General features: G+C 39.7%; 1 protein-coding gene across 1 annotated transcript in view; it reads right to left on the minus strand.

Moving 5' to 3' along the window:
* DOCK8 (dedicator of cytokinesis 8) overlaps positions 1–18420 on the minus strand; it is a 60187-nt gene extending 41767 nt beyond the window's left edge. Inside the window, exons 1-12 of the mRNA XM_050913604.1 lie at positions 18278–18420; positions 15221–15292; positions 11751–11874; positions 11333–11545; positions 10712–10797; positions 10081–10147; positions 9680–9829; positions 8966–9046; positions 7988–8147; positions 7233–7372; positions 6909–7002; positions 5586–5748 (exon numbers count right to left, since the gene is read on the minus strand). Coding sequence (XP_050769561.1) covers positions 5586–5748; positions 6909–7002; positions 7233–7372; positions 7988–8147; positions 8966–9046; positions 9680–9829; positions 10081–10147; positions 10712–10797; positions 11333–11545; positions 11751–11874; positions 15221–15292; positions 18278–18405 — 1478 coding nt within the window. The 5' untranslated portion in view covers positions 18406–18420. The remainder of the gene's footprint in view (positions 1–5585; positions 5749–6908; positions 7003–7232; positions 7373–7987; positions 8148–8965; positions 9047–9679; positions 9830–10080; positions 10148–10711; positions 10798–11332; positions 11546–11750; positions 11875–15220; positions 15293–18277) is intronic.
* Between the last annotated feature and the right edge of the window lie 3721 nt (positions 18421–22141).

The following is a 22141-nucleotide window of genomic DNA, read 5'->3' on the forward strand; positions in this document are numbered from 1 at the left end:
TTTCAGAGAGGTAGCAGCTATTCAAGACATGAAATTGTCAAGATTTTTTTTAAATGCTGTTGTTGCATTTTGAATCATACTTGCTTAAAAGTCTGCTGAAAATAGAGTTTTCAAGAATCTAATTTATGATGTCAAATTACAATTAACCAAAATATTTTGAAGAACCCCAAACCCCCCTCTAATTAAACTACTTGCATTTGATTATTTTTTTAAAGAATAATTACACATTTCTTTAAAGGCTTTGCTTTCATCTGAAAGTTTAGACAAATCCATAATTTATTCAGAGTCTCTGCTCAGTGACTACACAGAGATCACCATGCCACGGTGGCATGTTTTCCTCTCTGCCTGTATTACATAATTAATGGTTTGTTATGAGGAGTCAGGTGTAATACATCATCTGAAAGCACTGTGACCAACAAGCTGCCTATAGGAGAGGAGCATGCACTCCCAGAATCCTGTTTGTGAAGTTTTGTTTTCATTGTTTCCACTTTGTTATGCAGTGTTTGACAAAGTCATTTTTATCTGAGTAAAAAGCAAATTAAAATTAGGAAACCTTCCACGAAACTTCTTACTGCTGAGACAGTATAGTAGATGCCCAGGAAAGATTATGGAGCTTGGAAAAGAGCAGGCAGCTATTTGCATTGGGATGAAATCATGTGTACTGAGGAGCAGAATAAATCAGGACACACTCACATCTCTGTCTGAAACTGTAATAGCTAGCTTAAGCTGTTTCCTTCACCTGTACACAACAGTCCAATACTAATCTCCACTTTGTTTACTCTGAAAAAGAAGTTAGAAACGCTAGCATCTCCGACCGGCACAAAACTAGAGCAACGGCCCTGTAGAAGGTGCACAGGGCTACCGTGCTCTCTCCAGATCCCATGGGCAGACAGGCAGAAAGGAGCAGATAATGCTGTGACGGTAGTGATGAGAATAACAGACCATTATACATCAACAGCCTTTCCTTGCTCAAAACTAGTCAAGGATGGGGTAGAATGATTACCACCAAAGCAGAAGGCCTCCAGCTCACACTGCAGACTACAGCAAGTCTGAGCACAGTGCCAAGTGGTTTGCAATTAAATGAAACAAAACAGCAAAGGAAAGGTTTTTTTCCCCTGCTCCCTCCGAAAATCCCCTAAGCGTTAGGCACTTCCCCTATCAAAGACAGGGCTTCCTGCGCCTGGTTAAGCTGAGTTACTGCTGAAGCGATGGGACAAATCCCTCTTCCTCAGCACCAACATTTCATAGTGTCAGTAAGCAGCATCATTTTCATTTATATTTAATGAGAAAATAAAATGATAAACAAACTTTAAATTACATGATTTTTCCTATTAAAAATAGAGGGGTATTGAAAGAAATAAATCTTGGAATGTTTTGGCATTTTCAGGGAACTATTTTTATTAAAGAAATGTAGGTACACAACAAAAAGAAGTGCTCAATTTCACAGTGCACAAAGAAAGTGGTCTGGCTGATCTCTCTGGCATAAATCAGAAATAGCGTCATTTAAAATAATGGCATTACACCAGTATAAAAACTAGCAAGAGCTAAGTTCAAAGGCTATAACAGAAGACTCTGCTTCTCCTATCACAAAGGCAAAAGCTATTATTTAAAAAAAAAGAAGTTTTTTTTCCTCTGAAATATGTTACATTGGCAACCCCCCTCCCCAAGTAAACAAAATCTTTGCATTTCTTTTAAACATTCACGAGAAAAACTGAAGCTAGATGTTTCATTAGTATTTGTCTGGGCATGTGTAGAGGTATTATTATGCCAGTAAGAGCTTACCAGGCTGTGTTTTTATAAGTTTTCATTTATTTGTTATTCAAGTACATTTCCGTATGTAACCCTCTCCTACATTCATGGTAACGTTAACAGAAAACAGGTAATTATTTTATCCATTTTTCATTCTTTTAATATCTAAATCTACAGCACTGGTAAAAAAAAATTGGTTTGCAGACTTACAATCAAAAATTAGGGAACATTAAATCACCTGTAACACACTAACAAGCCATGACGCGCAGTTATGACTAAATGCTAGCACATTGCTTAATTAAGACAGGATGGTTCTACTTTTCAGATTAGAGGAAAGAGAATAAGATAACATGAAACACTTAATATCTGGCTCTATTCAAATTCAAAGTTACTTTGCATTGATTAGTTTAATCTCAGGCTCAAAACAGTATTCACCATGCAGCGAACTAAGCAAGAATTGCATGACAGTTAAATTAAGGAAAGGGTAGGAAGGCTCTACAGAGGGATCTGGACAGGCTGGATCGATGGGCCGAGGTCAATTGTATGAGATTCAACAAGGCTGAGTGCTGGGTCCTGCACTTGGGTCACAACCACCCCACACAACGCTGCAGGCTTGGGGAAGAGTGGCTGGAAGGCTGCCTGGCAGAAAAGGACCTGGGGCTGAATAGGAGCCAGCAGTGTGCCCAGGTGGCCAAGAAGGCCAATGGCATCCTGGCTTGTATCAGAAAAGGTGTGGCCAGCAGGACTAGGGAAGTGATCGTCCCCCTGTACTTGGCAGTGGTGAGGCCGCACCTTGAATACTGCGTTCAGTTTTGGGCCCCTCGCTACAAGAAAGACATTGAGGTGCTGGAGCGCATCCAAAGAAGGGCAAGGAAGCTGGTGAAGGGTCTAGAGAACAAGTCCTATGAGGAGTGGCTGAGGGAACTGGGGTTGTTTAGCCTGCAGAAGAGGGGAGACCTTACCGCTCTCTACAACCACCTGAAAGGAGGTTGTAGTGAGGTCGGTGTTGGTCTCTTCGCCGAAGTAACAAGCGATAGGACAAGAGGAAATGGTCTCAAGTTGTGCCAGGGGAGGTTTAGATTTGATATTAGGAAAAATTTCTTCACCGAAAGGGTTGTCAAGCATAGGAACAGGCTGCCGAGGGAAGTGGTTGAGTCACCATCCCTGGGGGTATTTAAAAGAGGTGTAGATGTGGTGCTTAGGGACATGGTTTAGTGGTGGACTTGGCAGTGTTAGGTTTACAGTTGGACTCGATGATCTTAAAGGTCTTTTCCAAGCTAAACGATTCTATGATTCTAAATACATTGGCCTACATTCCCTAATTACGTTTTTGCTCACCAAACGGAGCACTGGCATGATTGTGTGGTAAAAGCGTCTCAGATGTGGCTAGGTGATTCTGGCTTGTGGGAAAAAGAGGTGCTTTCAATGGCACTGCACAAACACAAGTGTTGCTTCCTGGACCCCACCAAGTTCCACACTCTGCTGTTTTATGATGTTTGCAAAGCTGCCTCGTCTAACTTTCTGGGGAACTATTGCTGGAGTTCATTAATGGTTTCAGTTGGCAACTCCCCTTTCTCACTCCAAACATGTTTGTTGTCACAAGGCAGTCGAAAATTGACCTAGCATTTCTGGATTTTTTTCACCATTTCCCCAGTGTATCTAACTAACCGTCTTTAGGATTTTATTTGGGTATTAACTGATTGAGTTTCTAGTTTACAGCATAACACTACTTAAGGCATGTCAGTTGTGTCATCACCATTGATTCACTAATTAAGGTAAAGATTAATGAAGGCAACTATTCTTTATAGATATTCTCTTCATTATTACAAGTTAGACTGGACAGGTCCTACTTTGTTTTGTTACCATGACTTGTACTTAGGGTGAAAATCAAAACAGAGCCCCAAAAGCCTGAAGAGATTAAGCATGGTGGGTGTGAACTCTTGCTCAAAGAGTATAACTGTTGAGCTATAGCAAGCATTTCTTCTAATGTGGGTGTATGTATTCAATACAGACACCCTAGCAACTGAGGGATAGTGTGGAGACACCCAAACTTGCTTCAGGAGATGCACAAATTAATTTTCAGCGTGGTGGCTTTGATATTCATGATGTCTGGCTGCAGAAGTTTACCTTGGTGAGAACTAAAGAGAGAATATTCTGTGCAGACTCAATTATCTTTTTAGCTCAGCAACACAGTGGTTGCTAATGCTTTTCATTTTCAAAAGAAGACCTTTAGACACTATGAGGCTGCACACTGGAGTTCACATATGGTACTCCTTATTGGGGCCGGACAATGAACAGGAAAGTTAAAATTCTGTCTTATTTTTTTAATTAAAAAAAAAAAAAGGCTTCATTACTCAAGTTCATTTACATTTGCACTTTCAACTGTATAAAAACTACTTCTTCTATAGAAATGTCTGCATAAAACCCCTAAAAACTGAAAAAAATAAAGAAGAAAGACATTCATTTCTATCTTTGATACACAGAGAAGACAGAAGTACGATAACACTCTGCATTTTAGCATTCTGGTGCCAAGAGTGCAAAGAAACTGCCCTCAGGAGTTTGAATATCACAGATACATGGCACAGCCCAGGAATAACTCCTCCAAAACTTCTAATGAGGCTTTATCCAAATTGGCTTACTTATTTCCCTGCTGACATCACATTGCAAGTTGTTATCATAAGATGCCACTTCCTCTTTTTGCTTTCCTTAAAAGCTGAGACCCCAATCCAGGTGTCACCAAGAGCTCCACTGGCTCTCCAGTTTCCCATGAAGGTGTGGAGCATCTCTCCGGGATAAACTAGTCTGCAGCCGTGCAGTTCTGAGTTGTACGGAACCACAAGTCTTGGCCCTCCCTTCTCCCCTCCTGGGTGGGGTAGAGGTGAGTGGGTGGGAGAGCTGGCTCTTTGCTAATCTCTGCTGCAAGAAGTGAATAAGCTTTACATCCCTTTATTCAGCTTCTTCATTCTGTGATTCCTTACTGATAGCCGCATCTTTGCCACTAATGCAATTCAGTACCTAGCTACTGTTTTAGGAATCAGAAAAGTCCCTTAGAGTAGCACCAACTACTGTTGTAAGAAGCATTCTGCTTTATTTTCATGCCTTCACTAACACAATAGTCACATGAAAGCTAGTATTTCTGTATCTATAATACTGCAATACCCCTGTTTTGAATTATTGCTAGTTAGCTATTATCAATATCACTGCTCACTAGCACTACTGTGCTGCACAAACACGTTGAAGCACATTCTTTTGATACTCATTTCTTTTTGGAGACTCAGATGTGCCGGACCACTAGGAAATTATGGGAATTGATCAGTTGCATGCTACTGAACACTGTGGTCTCCTTGAAAGAACCGGAATAGAACAGATTTAAGAAAAGAAATGACATAGCCGAGAGTCCTTGTTCATGGTGAAAAAGTACACAGAGCAACACATTACTTCCTCAGATGCCCAGATGACTCAAATTAAAAGTAGAAACCACCCAGCACAAACATTTACCAAAACTGTTAAAAATAATAGTAAAATCTCTTGGGAAAAAAACACAGAAGAGGAAAGATACATATATATGCCAAGTCAATGAGAGCTGTTAGGGGTTTTTTTGGACATTTTAGAAAAATTTTCAAAGGGTGACATAATTAGATTAGTAAATACACTATAGAACATCCTGCAGGCGTTTTACCTTGTAATGCCTAGTAAGATTAAAACATCAGCCTAACGTATAGTCTTTAACATTTTTAAAAAATATTTTTAGTTTCTGTTTCTGAAAAAAAAATCTAAATCACAATTATTTTTTAAAATGGATCTTAAGAAATCAAAAAATATATGTTATTTCTTACCTATAAATGGTATGGGGAACATACACTTCTCTAATTGGGAATTCCAAAATCTCTTTGTGAGGACGATTACGGTTTTCTGGAAATGGCTTCACTGGTAGTAATTCTGGTGTCAGACAATAACCAAGGTTTTCTGGAGCTGGGGAAATCTCCAGTTTAAGTGTTCCTTTAAAAAAAATCACAAAATCGCAGCAAAAATATAAAAAATAATCAACGTGTAATAAAACATAAATGAAAACAATATGTGAGGTTACATAGCAACAATGCAGAAATAAGAACTGGATCTTCGGCTTGAAGGCTGCATGAGAATGAAAGCATAGGTGTAGAAAGATACTCCGGAAGTAACCTACACACATCCTTACATATCAGGCCAATATATAGCTCTTTATGTCTACCCTGTATGATTTCAAAGAAAAAGGAAAGAAAGAAGGAATACTATATGCTGGGTTGATGTGCTAGTATCTTTCACACACAAATAATATAAAATTTGTCTGGGAGACAAATAAAGATGAAAGGGCTGCTGTGTAATACAGTTCTCTCTCGCTCCCCCCACTCAGATTCTGCTCTGATTAATCTCTGCCAAAGTAGACACCACCCACCAGGAAAGCCAGGCTTGCTGCGGTGAGCAGTAACAGTCAATACTGATAACATTAACCCAAGTATAACTAGACTTTCAATTTAAATTCTCTGTTGTGATAAGTGAAAACCATTTGGGGAACTCAGACTTGTCATTTCTGGCAATCAGCTAAAAAGGCAAAACAGCTTTGTACTCATTTCATATTTTTTAAGGTTCCTTTACAACCCAGAAAAGCTTGAGCCATAATTTATCTAAAAAGAAATAATAAGCTGGTCAGGTTTTTGATAGTAGCCAAATACTGTCTCTGCTTCTCTACTTTGTTAACTAACACTGACCCAAATACCCAAATAAGATGAAATGTGTACACATTTAGATCTCCCTCTGTAAAATATGACCCATTTAAAAACATTGCAGGGAAATGGCAAGGATCTTAGAAATTTGCTTTAAAGCACTGTCTTCAAACAGTTTGAATAATAACAAAAGACATCCAGTAGATACACTGTAAATTAGGGAGGAAAGCAAATAATTTTAGAATATCAAGCTAAATATAAATCTCCACACTCACTCGTACAGAAAAAAACCTCAAAAGCATCTGTGCTCAGGTAGACACTGGGAACCCAGGAAGTTCCACAACAGCACATACTATAGACTTAAAACCCAAGTTAATTATATTTTGGGGTTGGAATTTACAGAACAATTTATGGGAGAAAAGTACATATATCCTTTTCCATCCAAAATGAATTATGTACCTGGTAAAGTCTTAATTCTTCTCTGCAAGGAAGATGATCTTTTGAAATCGGCTAAAAATTTGAACAGATCTTCATCACTGAGCCTGTCTCCTTCCTACCAGGAAAAAGACAAAAATCAGTACCTTTATAACAATACTCCATAACACTGAGAAAAGCTTCTGAGTGAACCATGTCCTTGAGGCATGCAAAGCAAGTGAGTTAATAACTACTTGATAGCAATTATCCTCTGTCCCCACACGAACATCATTGGTAACTTTTCCTGATACAGTTCACATTACATGGATGAAAAATGTCTTAGGCAATCAGAAATAGAGTATCCAGTACCTGTTTAAAGAAGGTGCTGAGGGTCAGAGATGTTGTTTTGAAGTTTGATGCTGGATAGCTGTCCTCTGAGCTGAGACTTCTCTCAGAGAGCCTTCTCGCCTGTAGCAGTGTTGCTCTCTTGTCACTAGTGGATCCTTTCCCTTCAAAGGGAAATTAAATGAAACATCAGCTTGCTTTGTGTTGCTTCAGTACAAAGACTATCAGAATACACTAGAAATCCACAACTTCCCAGCAACATCAGAGGACAGAGAGAGTACCTAAAACATTCCACTACTTTTATTTCAGACTATGTGAAATAGTGAAATGCCAGGACACACCTAGAGAAGTGACATTATTTCTGCTGCAGAGCACAATTTTATTCAAATTTTTAGTTCATGGGTTACAAAGCACATGGGTCAATTTTGTTGACCAATGGTCCTGTATACTCTAGAAACTAAGATGATATGTATTTTGATTGCCCTATATTGCAAACAAACTCCATACAGCAAAGGGAGTTTTATTTCTGCAAAGCCAATGTTCAACAAAAATTGGGCCTAAAACATGGAAGAATATTTAGCATACCTAAAAATAAATACGCAGAGATGAAACAGTGAGCATAATAAGTTGTAAGTGTTTGTAGCACTGAAAAGGAAGGCTGAGAAGATGTGACTTTGAATCTGTCATTCACTCTTGATGCCAGAGTGAATAACATTGTTTCCTATGCACAGTCCTACCGAAGTGTCGCTTTGCATTAGTTAGAAAAGTTAGACAATTACCATTTAAACCTTCGGCCTCAGGTGTTTCTCGTTCAAGTGTTGAAATGTTGAAGAAATTAGTTAGGCTTATGGGAATCCAGGCAAATGGCATTCTGTATTTCCCCAATCGCTGACAAAAGGATTCAGCTTGGGCTTTCAGTTTTTCAATCTTTTCTTTTGTCTAAGACAAAGAAAATAATGACCGTTTAAAAAGCAATCAGTTATTTTAACACTACTATAGATAAAAAATGGAAACTACATATTTACAGTTCAGTAAATAATTTGCATTCTTATCTCTTGTATTTTCTTGCTACTTCACTGTCAGGATCATAGCTGTTTTGATTTCTACATTCACTTCTCATTTCTTTTCAATTAGTTCACTTTCATTACAGAAAAGGAGAACGCGGATCTTTTTGCAGTGACCCTCAAGCCCAGCATGAACAATCACCATGAAACATTAGCAGGTTCGACTTCCTCTGTCAGATACAGAAACAATATTCTGCTGAAAGCAATATTCTAAAGGTGAGAGACGTGTGGAAGTCCAGCAAACATTGTCAGTCTGCTCCAGGAAGGTAAATGACCATGAATTCCTTGAACAGAGCTCATGTTATCTATGGATGACAGCACTGAACTGGCCATGTACACACTATAACAGGTTGTTTGCCCATCCAAATCAATAACATATCTCTGAGGTGCAGATATTTCTGCTAACTCCACATTGCATTGTCATCTCCTTTGCTCACCCCTATCTGCTTGGTGACTCAAGAATTTGTCAGTATTGATTTCCAAAGGGGTCAGTAACGAAAGTGCACCTTGCCTTCTCATGACTTCTTCCCGTCGGTCACAGACACCAGACTGCTTGCATCATGGATGCGCCAACTGGCTTCCTCCCCAACGTTCTTGGGATTCTGTCCTATTCCAAAGAGTCTGCTCTTTCTCTATTTTTTTTCTTATGCATGCATTTTTTGATCTAAACACTCTTTATAGTTATTTACTTACCTTGCCAGCCTCACTTTCTTTAAGAACCATGTAGGGTTCTGCACAGTCTCCGATTTCTCCTTGCTGAAGCACTTTTTCTATCTACAAAAGCAGTAAAGTAAGACACTCACAGAGAAAAAATATCACCCAAATAGTAACGTGTTGCTTCTCTAGCAATACGAAAGAGCCTGCCTAAATGCACAATACACAATTCTTAAAACTGTCTTTATGGAGTAACTGATACTAAACCTTCCCCTAGTTTTCCATCTGGTTTGTTAGAAAGCAGAAAATATGTATGTGACAACACTGTCAATCAGGTACTACTGCATTTTCACTGAAATGAGGAAAATTAACACATTCCAAATGAAGTGGTTCAGGCTAACTCAGTTTCAGAATTAAATAAACAAAATGATGCAAAGTGCACTAAGCCAAAGCCAAAATACCTCCAAAGAATGTAATTAAAATTATAAAAAATGGCTTATTTCACTTTACTTTAAATTTCCCTTAGGCAGAGATAGGAACTTCTAAATACTTGGTAGAATGAGAACACAGGCTATCAATATAACTTCTTAGCTTGGGAGTGAGATATACCAGTGGACACCTGCACATGTACTGTTAAAAACTATCAGAATTCACCTCAGCTACAGGAAACTCATGTTTATCAGCTCCACGAACTCAGACAACAGGCACAGCCAGGAACAGGAAGAACGGTGTTGAAGTAGCACTGTAACATACCTTTATTACTAGGTATATATCTGATGAGGGATACGTGACAGAAAATACTGCTGATCTTGCCTGAGTAGACAAGTCAATGGAGGGTGTATGAGAACGCAAGAATCCTCTTAATGAATCAGGGTTGAGGTCACAATGAAAATTTTCTGAGATCTTGAAAAGAAAAAGAATTAAAATGTATTGCAAAGCAAAAATACATCAAATTTTATTTTAAAATAAGTCAAAAGTAGTAACTAGAACTGCAAAAAAAAACAATTGCAAGCATGTGACTGACTGAATAAAAAGAATCCTGGATCAGACTGCACAAGTGAAACAGTTGCATGTTTTTTATAAGTTTTCCTAAATTATTACTCCAGAGATAAAACCCCAGGCCAACTGAACAAAAATACTGTACGCACGCTTACCTTTTTTCTTTCTTTTATATCATAGAGAGCTATGCATGCAAACAAAGGTTCGATCTCTATATCAAACCTGTTAAGGAAAGACACACAGGACACTGATTAATACTGCACTTATTAATACTGCACTCTTATGACTCTGTATAATAAATAAAAGACTGGCACTTCCATTAGAAAATAAGGAGAAATACTTAGTTCCAGACCTCAGCTCTCTCAAAGTCTGGAGGATTTTTTTATTAGTGCATTTTATTAGATGATTTCAAGAGGAAAAGAAGTGACGTCAACTGCACGCAATGTATTTTCTAAATTTGTCAGAAAGGTGGTCTCAGATACCAGTTAAAAATGATCACATCTTTCTTGAAATTTTTTTCTGTTTATCAAGTCCAGTAGTGTGCACAGAGACCAATCTAGTTTGTTGGAAATATATAATTTGGGCTCATTCCCGACTCTTTTTCACCCTGACAAGTTAAAGACTTCTGCAATGATGGATAGAAATAGTCCTCTGCTACACTAAGACAGAACAAGCAAGCATGTAAACACTGGCTGAACAGGACACCTGCAGTGGTGTAGCAGGGTCGGCACCAGTACACTAGTATGAACTGAGAAGCAGTGAGCGAGGCCTGTGAAGGGTACTTACTTCAGAGTCTGCAGCTTCACCAAAATCCTGTTGCCCAGATGTTCCTTCGGGCGATCTGGCACCGGCCGTATCTCCACTGCATCTTCCTATCATTATATTCTAGTCATACTCAATTAAAACAACTGCAAATTTACATACTTACATAAAACCTTTATGTGATGTTAACTGGGCCACTGCTACAGACTAGCACCTTACCCCACTTAGTGGGCATTTCCTCTCTTCAGAGATGAAAGAAAATTGATTTATATTTCTGAATATTTACACTTGTGACTCCCATCTGGCATTTACACTGAATATTTAACCTTGTGGCCCCCAAGCAAGCGTTACAGTGAAGGGTAACACCCTGACACAACCTTATCACCAGCACACGGCTTGACCCACACTGAGAGGGGTATAACGAAGCCTCAGACAACACCATGAGTCTGAGTACAACCCCCTGAATGCACGTTCAAGCTAGCTGACAGCAGCCCATGGTGATGTGCCTTCACCGTGTTACTATCCAAGGGAGACACATACCCAGGCCACAAACCCTGTTTTTTGACCGCAGTGCAGCTTTAACCTTAAACATGCCGGGACAGCCACCTCGCGAAGGCTTGTGGGCCAGTCAGCCCCCAAGCTCACCTCATCCACAGAGGGGTAGAGGGCGAGGAGCTCGGCGTGCCTGTTGGTGCGCCGCGCCTCCTCGTTCTGCCTCTCGAACTCCTCAGCGCTGACATGCCGCAGCAGGTTTTCCAGGCGGGGGTCCGGCTGCAGGCTGCGCAGGTCGAAGTCGGAGGAGGCGAGGGTCGTCCTCGAGGCCTCCTCAGGGAGCGCGTGGACGTGTCGGGGCCCTGCCTGTTGGAAAACAACAAAACGGCGAGCTGTGGCTTAGACACCGGGGTGTCATGAAACGTCTCTGGCTTGTCTGGCAGAGAGGGCCTTAATGCCACCTCTGCCGTGAGGCCTAATGGCAAGCACGGCTCTCCGCTTGACGCCATTACAGAGATCCCAGGATGCTTTGCTATATTTGATTGATTTTCCCAAGGTGAAGAAAGTGTACCTGAAAGTTGGCATCGGCGGAATCCAACGTTTCCGATTCAAATGTTTGTTTTTGAAGCGTCTTGTGAAAATCTTTTCGGGATCCCTTGTTTTTCAGGCTACAAGTATCTGAATTCCCTTGGTTCCTTTCACAGAGAAGCCCGAGCAAGTCAGGACAGCACGAGGAGGAGTTAAAGGAAAATAAAAAAGAAAAGACAAATTTAAAAAAAATATTAAGCAACTGGAAATATTATTGTGCAGAAGAGCAGCGTAGCACAGCTTTTATACAAAAATGTGACATTTCACAATGTTTAATTGTTTTATCACATCACTGCAACTCTGTCATGTATATTGAGAACGGTTTTAAAAGGAAGAAAATTCATTCAGATCACTTTTGCATAGACTAAGAGCCTGAGACAGCAGCAAAACCTAACTTAGGTACAAATTCAGCTCTGACCTCCTCATCAGAGACGGTGATTATTTCAGTGACCTTAAGAACGTGGATCTTACGCTGGCTCTTTACTCCTGCAATTATACATCAAGGAGCTTACTGGTCTTGTCCTGGACCCAGCTGGTATCCCAAGTTAATCACGTACAACAATCTACACCTTTCAAACAGTGTCTGTTTTTGAAGAGGACTATTGCTATGGCACAATGTAACCCTATCTGCTGGCAATTTCCCAAAATTTTGCAGCAAGGTACCAATTTCAAGTTACATTTTTGTGGCAGATGGAAAAAAACAGCAGATACCCTGGAAAAAGATACCAGATGCATCCAGAGCTCTATTTCTTCCACTTTAGTATGCAATTTGCTAAATGCCATGATGGCCTTTTTGCAATTGGCCTCCTTAGATACAGTATCCTGCTTCGTTCATTTTCCTTTCTGTAACACTCCCAAAGCAATGTCTAAACACCTGGGTACTTTCACAAAGATGCCACAACAAGCAATTATTGATCAGGGAGACACCTTTTTATTACATTTTGGGAGTACCTGAATTATATGCTCTGATGTGTTTTAATTTTAATTGTTCGCATTTTAATCGTTTACCAGTTCACTGCAAATGAAAACTGAAGTCATAAAAGAGACAATCCCAGCTCTCCTTGGATGTGACCTTGTTTTGGAACAGCCTTAATCATCCAGAATGAAAGACAGAAATTCTGCACGAGTTTACTTTAAGACATTTCAGCATCCAAAAGAGGTTTTGCTGATTATTTTTTCACTACCTCTGGTGACATACAAATGATTAATGGAGAGATTTATGTACCTGAGATCACACTTTCCCTGTGGCGTACAAGCTACATTAGAGATGCCTTTTGTCTAAAGGATTCCTGCAAAATTTATTTATATTGTTTATTTATTTTGAAAAGCATCATAGCAATTAAAACTCACCAAGAGGCAAACCCTACTTTTAATGCACATGTCAATTTAATGGCCACACACTGAATTAAGAAAACGGGACAAAGAAAAGGAACGAAGGACAACTGAAAGGAGAAACTGACAGGCCCAGGAACAAGCCTCCCATTCAGCGTCTGGCAAAAACACATGGACCCCTCAGCTGTCTCCAGCCCTCTGTGACATACCTCTCTGCCCTGGGGCACAAGGACCACCTCTGCTCATGCCACCACTGAAGACTCTTCGATCTCCTGTTCTGAACCTTCACATCCATGAATGGATGAAAGTCACTTACACACTCCTCTCATCCATAGCCCACCAGACCATACGTTCAGCAACCTGTCCTCTGAATCTTTGTCTCCCAAGCAGGCAACTACAGTTTTTCCAGTCTTTCTCAAAACAACGGAAAGCTTTCTGCAACTACTTTCTCTCACTTCTCTCTTGATGTCTTTTCTTCCTCTCATATCTGTCTTGAGAATAGTGTCCAAGCATAACATGAGATTCCCAATAACACCTATCACTGGTTTATGTGACACTGCAGCATCTTTTACACTGTCTTGTTCTTTGCAATTTTTAATAACTTGCCTGCTTTGTTAGCCACAGCCATCAAAGCTCAGCTCTCTGGCAGGGCCCTTCATCATGTTTACCGCAGACTCAACTGCTCAATAAAATTTTTGAATATAAATTTGCCTTACCTGAATGAATGAAATAGTAAAACACACGACAAATCTTTCATGCATGTGTATTTCTACAGCTCCATTCACATTTCTACAAGCATGCTTACGTGCAAAAATAGCTATGTTCATTTTTTCACCTCACCTACTTTACTGCTCGCTCCCTACTCGCATGCACAGACAAAGCTGCACGCTGGCTCTTTACACCACGCTCAGAACAACACTGCATGAAAGAGCTAGTGCCTGTGCTCTGAGCAGTGCAGGTGGGGAGTCTGCAAAACCCACTAGCTTATTTTTAGTGACTCACTGTGGAACAGTTCTGAGAACTCAATCAATTTTGTCAGCACCCCCGGAGGAAGTCTCTTAATAACCGTCAGCGGCTGCTCTGTCCCTGCATAAGCTGCACAATTAAACAGTGCAATTCCTTTACAATCACCAGGAGTCAACCCGTAATGCATTGACTGCTGATGTACATCAGGTCAGAAAAACAGAGAGTAGCAAGGGCGGGCGAAGGGCCACGATGAAATGGCAGCAAATGTGTGAGCACTCTACCATCAGCTGCTACTACTGCTTCTCAAGAATGGGGCATGAGCGCAGGAGGGGATGAACAGGAAGCGGTGCAGAAAAACAGAGCTCCAAAAACCTCTTTCTGAAGAACAGGAGGGGGTGATGGGGAAGGAGGCAAGCTCCACTGGCACAGTGCACCCCTGAGAGTCTGGGGACAGACATCGCCGCACAGAAAGCACTGACTGAGAGTTCCCTTCACATTTAATACATGAAATGAAATTAAATGAAATCATAAAATTAAATTAAATTAAATTAAAGGAAATTAAGTCACTTGTAATGACTACAGGTCCAGTTCTGTGTGTTGAATTACACTGACCCCAAATGCAGAAATCGCTTACTGATGTAAAATAGTAAAGTTGGATGTTACACTAATAATCTCATGAATACAATCAATCACTGCTGGGAAAGCCCACAATCCTTGATTTTTTGCTGCTAGCACTCCGTTTTGTTTTCAGACACCATTAGAAATCAGATCATGTCGAATATTCAGGGCATGAAGGTGAAAATGAAGAGCATACAAATGTAATCTTTATCCCTGTTATCCTTCCTTTTAGTGTGATCAAATAGTAGTGGTATTCCTGATTTAGATAAATCATTATTACAGACAGCTGATGTGAATTTCTTCCCAATTAATTCCCAGAGTGCCTGATAATTAAGAGGCAGGTGCAACAATATTTAGCTATAGCCCATCAGCTCAAACAAAACAATATAGTTATATATACTACTGAAAAGTCAATTCTTGTCTTCAGTCACTGATTCAAAAAATTATTCTTTAGGATTACTTATAACAGCATGCATCTCCTTTCTGACAAATAAGACACAAAGTATTTTCTATTTTATTTACTTGTATGTTGCTTACTTTCGATTCACAATCAGCCACTCCCGGATATACGTCTGAACACAGTCTCTGACATGTGAGTCCAGTTCAACCCTGGGGAAAAAGCAACATATGGTAAATATCTTAGCACCTAGGTCATACCTTAAGGACAAAGAAATTTATCTAAACATGCTGTTCAGATAAAGGCCTCTCTATTAATCCTCTCCTGTATATTTATTTTACTCTAAACTATTGTTTGAGGTTTAAAGAATTCTGTGTACCGCACAAATTCCCTGATGCAAGTTTTTGTTACTGTGTTTATAAATTAATAAACATATATTTAACAGAGGTAACCATTTGCCACACTATTCATTTCATGAATATAAGACCGATGTTGCTATAAAATACAGCAAAATAAAAGAAATTATACCAGGTACCCATCTTTGTCATTTTCAAAACTTGATAACAAGTGTCAACATATAGAGATATTTTTCCCGAAGCCTCAGCTCCTGGACTCTTGCAACTACATAGTGTCTTGTATGTTTTTGGTGTAATTTTTTCTTTCTCACAGAAATGAAGAAAATTCTAAAAAGGGACCCTAAGCTTTTAATCAGATAGCATAATAAAACTTTAAGATCTAAGAATATGTTATAATTTAATTTTACGACTTTCAAATAAGTCTCATTTGTTGTCAGTGCTCCCTGATAGACTGGATACTGATTGGAACTGAAATATTATAAGCTAAAGTCGATGTCCACAAATTTGCTATCATGATGTTGTAGCATAATTCCTCTACCCCTATTCTAAAAAAATTTAGTGACTTGTGCCAAAATCACTTGTTATGTCCTCCGATCCAAGTAAGTAAAAGAGTAGGATACACATGCAATGCAGCAATGGGTGAAAGGTATGGTACTTTTTAGCACTTTCCACCCAGAACTCTTAACAGATTTGCAACCAATTACCAAGACCAGGTAACAACTAATTTGGGTTCATGTGTGCACCGCAGGATGGAGCCTTGGCCAATACCAGATTGGTGTGTGCCCCTGCCACCAGTGGACTGACACAGCACGTGGTCACTTCCTGCACCTGGTTCAGGTGGGACGTATGTTTGCAAGCAGGCAGCACCTTAACCCAGTTTGGTCGGTGGTATCTGTTTCCACCACAGACTGCATTGCCTGCACGCAAATCTTTGGTGCACGCCCCTCCTATGCTCTCATCTTCCCCAACACACCCTGGCATCCTTGACCAGGATTTTCTGTGAAAGCACGAGTATCAATAACGGCGGTGTAAATGGCTAAATGGGAAGCTGCTGTGTAAAAAAATCTGCTGAAAGCATATTTGTTGGTATTGACTATTTGAGCCTTGCCACAGACTCTGTAAAAAACACTTAATGTCACTGTGGTGCAAATCAGGCCTAAAACTGATTGTGCAGCGTGAGTCTACATGTTCTCCTACTGGAAAAACAAATAGATAACTGCTGTTTTAAACAGCAGGCACGCTGGGAAGTAACCTTGGAAATAGGGGAGAAAAGGTCATCTTATCTTTTAAATCTCATTTCAAATTTGGATAATTTCTTACTATTTTTGTCCATCATTTAAACAAATGGGAACTTCAAGCACTGTCTGCCACATGCATTCTCTCTCCCCAGTCGACAGGAAAACCAGAATTCATGATAAAGACTGTTACATTTTCTATGAGTAACTTAAAGTGAAAATCACCTTTTGTGCAAATGTTACAAAATCCCGTAGAAGCTGCGTGATTCAAAGAGATCCCAGGTGACCTAGCACGGCACCTCGTCTCTACCGCCTTTGCTCTCCTGAACTTCCTGAGAGATGCATTGGGCCAAGAAGGAACTTGCAGGCTGAGACCTTGCTTAGAGACAGGGATTCTCAGCTAGTCCACAGCTGGCAAAAATCATATAAACTGTGGTTCCTGCTTAGCCTCATTGCATTTGGTATGTTGGGCAGAAAACATTGAACAAATACCGCAGTTGTATAGGGCTGTAGTTTATACAGCTGGCCGGTAAAAATTAGAGCAGGCTGTAACAACTTTTGCAGGAACAGAGAGGGATGCAGATCTACCCTGTGAGCCAGGGCACCATAAGCTAAGCCTATTTGTCCCTTCAGTGTTCAGGTTCAGCACAGCAGAGAATACAGACTGTGCCGTTCATTTCCTGAATATACTGGAAGGAGCCAGCCTCCCATCCCAAACATGTTGCACTGCTGTCTTTGCAGACATAGCAGTTTGGGGCTAAACTGATGCTGACTTCATGTTTATCTGGCTGTTACTGCTTGCAAAACTCAATAGGCCTTTGTGGTTCTACTTGAAGGTACCATTTACAGCGAAGAAATCCTTGAAGAGTATTTTGTATACAATGCATAGGACTCTCCTAAACCACATCAGAAAACTCTCCAGTGCGTCCCTTTTTCTCATTCTGAAAAATTCTGTTGCCCATAGTTTGCCTGTTTATCAATCAAACCAGCTTAAATATTTACAGGATGGCCAAGCACCAGTATCAACGCATGCTACCTATTTTAATTTATAAGCTGATGAAAAGAGTGGAATTATTTAATTAATGTCAGCCTGAAACCAAAAGTGACTCCTACACCAGAAATTAACACTTCTTTTTTTCCCAAACCTTGTCAAGTATGAACTATTTCCTCCCATTTAAGCAAGAAAGGTACTGAGAAAAAGACACTTAGTGATCTGATCAATGCCATGTAACACATAGCTGGCAAAAAAAAAAAAAAAGAAAAAACTTCAATCCTATACTTACTATATGATCAGAATCAACTTCCACCTCTGGGATCACAGCTACAAAATTATTTTTCATACTACTGTCCTGCCTTTCTTTACTCTTCTTCCTGGTCTACGCCTACCTCACTTCTGCCGCTAACAGGTAGCTCAGGAAGTCACGTAAGCGCTTGCGTAATTTTAAGTGTGCAAACAGGCCTAACAGAATCAATGGCAAAGTTCAAATGTTTAAAGTTCAGCAAGCACATGATGGCTGGATGGATGGCAGAGTGAGGTGTCTGGATCAACATCTTCAAAACTAGTTTTAAACCTGCAGCATTTCAGAGAGAGGGAAAGTCTCCTTACCCATCTTCTGGCATAGAGGGTTGCAAAGTCCTGCACTCTTTGGGTGTAAAGACAATGTCCAAGTCATCTTCAGGAAAGTCACCAAGTTCTTGTGCTAGTTCTGAGTCTAAGTTGTTCAGCCGCGTCATTAGGAAGCCTTCAAAATCTACTGGGTCTACTGCGTCATAAAAGGAAGGCTAATAGAAGAAATAAAGAGGTGTTAATTTTAGCAACAGAAGGTTTTTCTTAATAGTGTAATTTAGGCTTATTTATTTAATTCTTGTCATTGTTCCATTATTTATTAAACACCGGAAACAGACTTCTAACCTTATATACAGTGCCACTGCATTTAATGCAGGGAAAAGTTGCTAACAAAACATTCAGCTGAAAAAAGAAAGGGAACAAAGAGAGAAAAGTTTTAAAACACAAAGAATAAATGGAAGATACTACACCTAAATCCAAATTTGCACCTATTTTCTATGTTGAGCTTTCCTAGATGCTGGTAGAAGGAGGGCTGACTGAGGTACATCCTGCATGCCATCAGATGTCTTCTGCTGGATTCCCGTGAAGTGCACTCAGTCCCCCTTGTCCAATCCATGGTCTTAATCAGAGTTACGAAAAAGGCAGCAGTGAATAGGAACAACAGAGGACAAGGGCAGATGACCAAAATGATAGTGACAGGCAGCACCAGCTGGCAGGGAGCTGCCAATGGACTCTGCAACACATGTGACGAAAGGCACTAGCAGTGCTTACAAGGCCAAGGCAGTAAGTCTCGGAGGTTATACTGAGCTAAGGACCAACTATAAGCACCATGGCTGCCATCATGAAGATGCCACTCATTTGAGGTGCTGTGCCTGAAAGATACTGACTATTAGAAATGCTGTGTGCTTTTGACTCCAAACAAGCTGAGGGCAAGATACACCCAAGAAGAAATTATTATGTTCCATCTCTGAATGTTACTGGTTTGCATATTATTGGAGTTCTAATTTTATTGTATTTTTCAAGGGTTAGTATGGTAACTACACAAAAGATTACATGGAACTACTAACATTATTATTGCAAACCTTAGATAGCCACCATTTCTACAGCACATGGCATTGCACTTTGACAGAGAGCAGTTGTAGCTGATTACATTTAATCAGCCATTCTTACACAGATCGTCCGATCAGAACAAAGTTAAACAAGTACAAGCTCTGCCACTCATACACGCTATGAAGCCATCTGTCTCTTTTTATCTGCTTAGTCTCAAAAACAGAGGCAGAAAATGTTGTTTGATATGGTACCTAGAAATGTTCCACGTACACATAAACGTGACTTCATATGTTAAAAGTATATGTTATTCTATGTATAGATAAAACTGAAAATTATTTTACTTGCTATACAGCCAAGAAAAATAGCCTCTACATGTTTAGAAAATAAAACATGTTTTCAGTTGAGTACAGAGACCAGCATCTCATATTGTTAATTTGCTTGCCAAATAACAAATAGATCTAAAAGCTACAGCTTTAGAAAACCTGTAGTTTATGTTCTGTAAGTTCCAGAAAGGCTGAGGACACCTCAGTACAGTAAGAGCACAGAAAAATAGTTAGAGCATTAGAATAATAGCACTGGAATAACTTATTTACTAGGAGGAAGAATTCTAGGAAAAATAGCTATCAAATCATCCTTGCCTGTAAAAAGCAAGGGTTGCATTGCACTGATTAGCCCAAATACCTTTCACAAGACTGCCTTCTGAAGCTGCCAGCAATAAATAGTCTGAATGTAGATCAGATAATCTACCTCTGTGGTGCTGTTGATGGGGTGTGGGGAAAATAAGGCACCCAATGTCCCTGATATCAACACCACCTTTATAGTCAATGTTACTGTGGCTACTGTCTGATCCAACATGCGTTCTGGAGCTATCCTCCTCATACTCCAGTGTTCTTCTCCACACGTAAAATCTGTGGGCCAAAATCATGAAGTCTTCACTCATTATTACTGAGTCCTACTCGTGCAAGGCTCTCATGGAAGTTGACAGGATTTTCGCCTGAGCATGAAGTGACTTCTGCACATAACAGTGTTATACCCACAACATCAGGAATTTTAGCTCAGTAGGACAATGAGGAATTCCACAATTTATGAAACATGCAAAGGTGCTCAACAGTGGCAAAGCTCTCGGTAACTCTGAACTAAAATGGCTCACACACAATATGCCACGTCAGTCACTGTAGATAGGAAGATGAGTTAAAGCTGATTAGTGGTAAATACGAGTTTTGGAGCCTTTTTAGTGTTCTGGAAATATAATTGAGGAAGTTATTCAGCTAATAAAAACCCAGAAACTTCTTGCAGAAAGTGAAGCATATTTAGAAGAAATGTGCTAAAAACATCTAGGAGAAGCAAACCAATTTAAACTTTTGGAAAAAATAGATGTCGTAAATATTCCTGCAAATGATGTAGTAGAGACCTTTGAACACAACCAACCACCATCTCCCGCCCCAGGTTCCCCTTTTATAGGGAAACTGTATTGGTCTCTGCATAAATAAAATCTCTGAGCTCACCCGTCTGTCTGTACATTTAAGGGATTGATTGAATTCTCTGCAAACACCTTTGGGAAAATCTCCCTCTTTCTTTGCTCTTTTTATCCAAAGGGAAAACCTAAACCTGACAGTAAGTCCAACAAATCATGAGGCAGCCAGCTGAAAAAATTCACTGTGCTGTTAATAAATTTTTAGGTTAAGCACTATCTCTGGTTTGTACCTAGTGTAGTGCTGAGCATACTGGATCAACGGTTATGAGTAAATAGTGATCTTTATTAGCTATTTTTTTTATTAATTGTCAGCATAATATCCTTGAAGTTCACTTACTGTACTGCCAGTGGGTAAAACATTACATGTTAGTATATATGTACGAAGATCTACTAAAAAAATAATTCACAAAAGATTAAAGTAAAACACAGCTTAAAGTATACAAAAGCATATTACATCTTTTCAGTTGCTGAAGACGTAATGTTTTGCATGCAAAATATTTTTGCCTAATACAATCTAATTTTTGATTAAGCATTGCACTTCCTTTCAGAAATCACACTTTTCCATTGACAAGTCAATTCCATTGCATTTCGCTATGTCTTCTAACTTTTTCCAGTTGAAGTGTTAACAACAATCTTTAATCACTAGATATGTGTGCTTTTGACTATTGTAAATTAGACGCAAATGTAAAAAAGATGGTGAAAAAGGTACAAGCAGGTGGAGGGTAATGGTCTCCCTAACGACTGGTGCAAATTATCAAAGGAAACAGAGATACTGTTTCAACTGAGAAGCCAACACGCCTTTTCACACATCATACAAGTGTGTAAAACAATTATTCTACAGAAAATGCCACAAATCATTACTGCAAACATACCTGTTTAAGGATGATGGACTAGAGGCATGTAGATTGTGACAGCACACAAAATGGCAGCTACGGCGTTATACTCGGTAAATGAAATGTTATCAAGTTTCTCAAGAGCAAAAGCAGTTGTCTGCATGTAGATGAAGGGACCTAGCCTCCCCAGGCTGAATAACCGCAGGGAACAAGTTAAAACACCACAGCATTTCAGATTAAGGAAGTGAGTAGTGGCGGGAGGCCCTGACACACAGGAAGTAACTGCTTACATCTACTGTTTTACATTTTTCACAATCACTGGTGCACAAAGACTTTTCCTGCTTCTACTTATCGGGTCTCACAAAAATAAGAAAAAATTAAAAGGGTAGGAAGAAGGAGAGTATCAAAATCTTAGTCAGTTTTATTTATGGCATAGTATGTTTGCAGAATACCCATCCTCCTGAAAGGCTATTTAAAAGATCTGGTATTTTTTCCCTTTGTCATAAGGGCAGTGTCATATGGCCTGACTTCTTTAGAGGGGGATTA

The sequence above is a fragment of the Gymnogyps californianus genome, chromosome Z (genome assembly GCF_018139145.2).
Source record: "Gymnogyps californianus isolate 813 chromosome Z, ASM1813914v2, whole genome shotgun sequence".
Classification (NCBI taxonomy): Eukaryota; Metazoa; Chordata; class Aves; order Accipitriformes; family Cathartidae; genus Gymnogyps; species Gymnogyps californianus.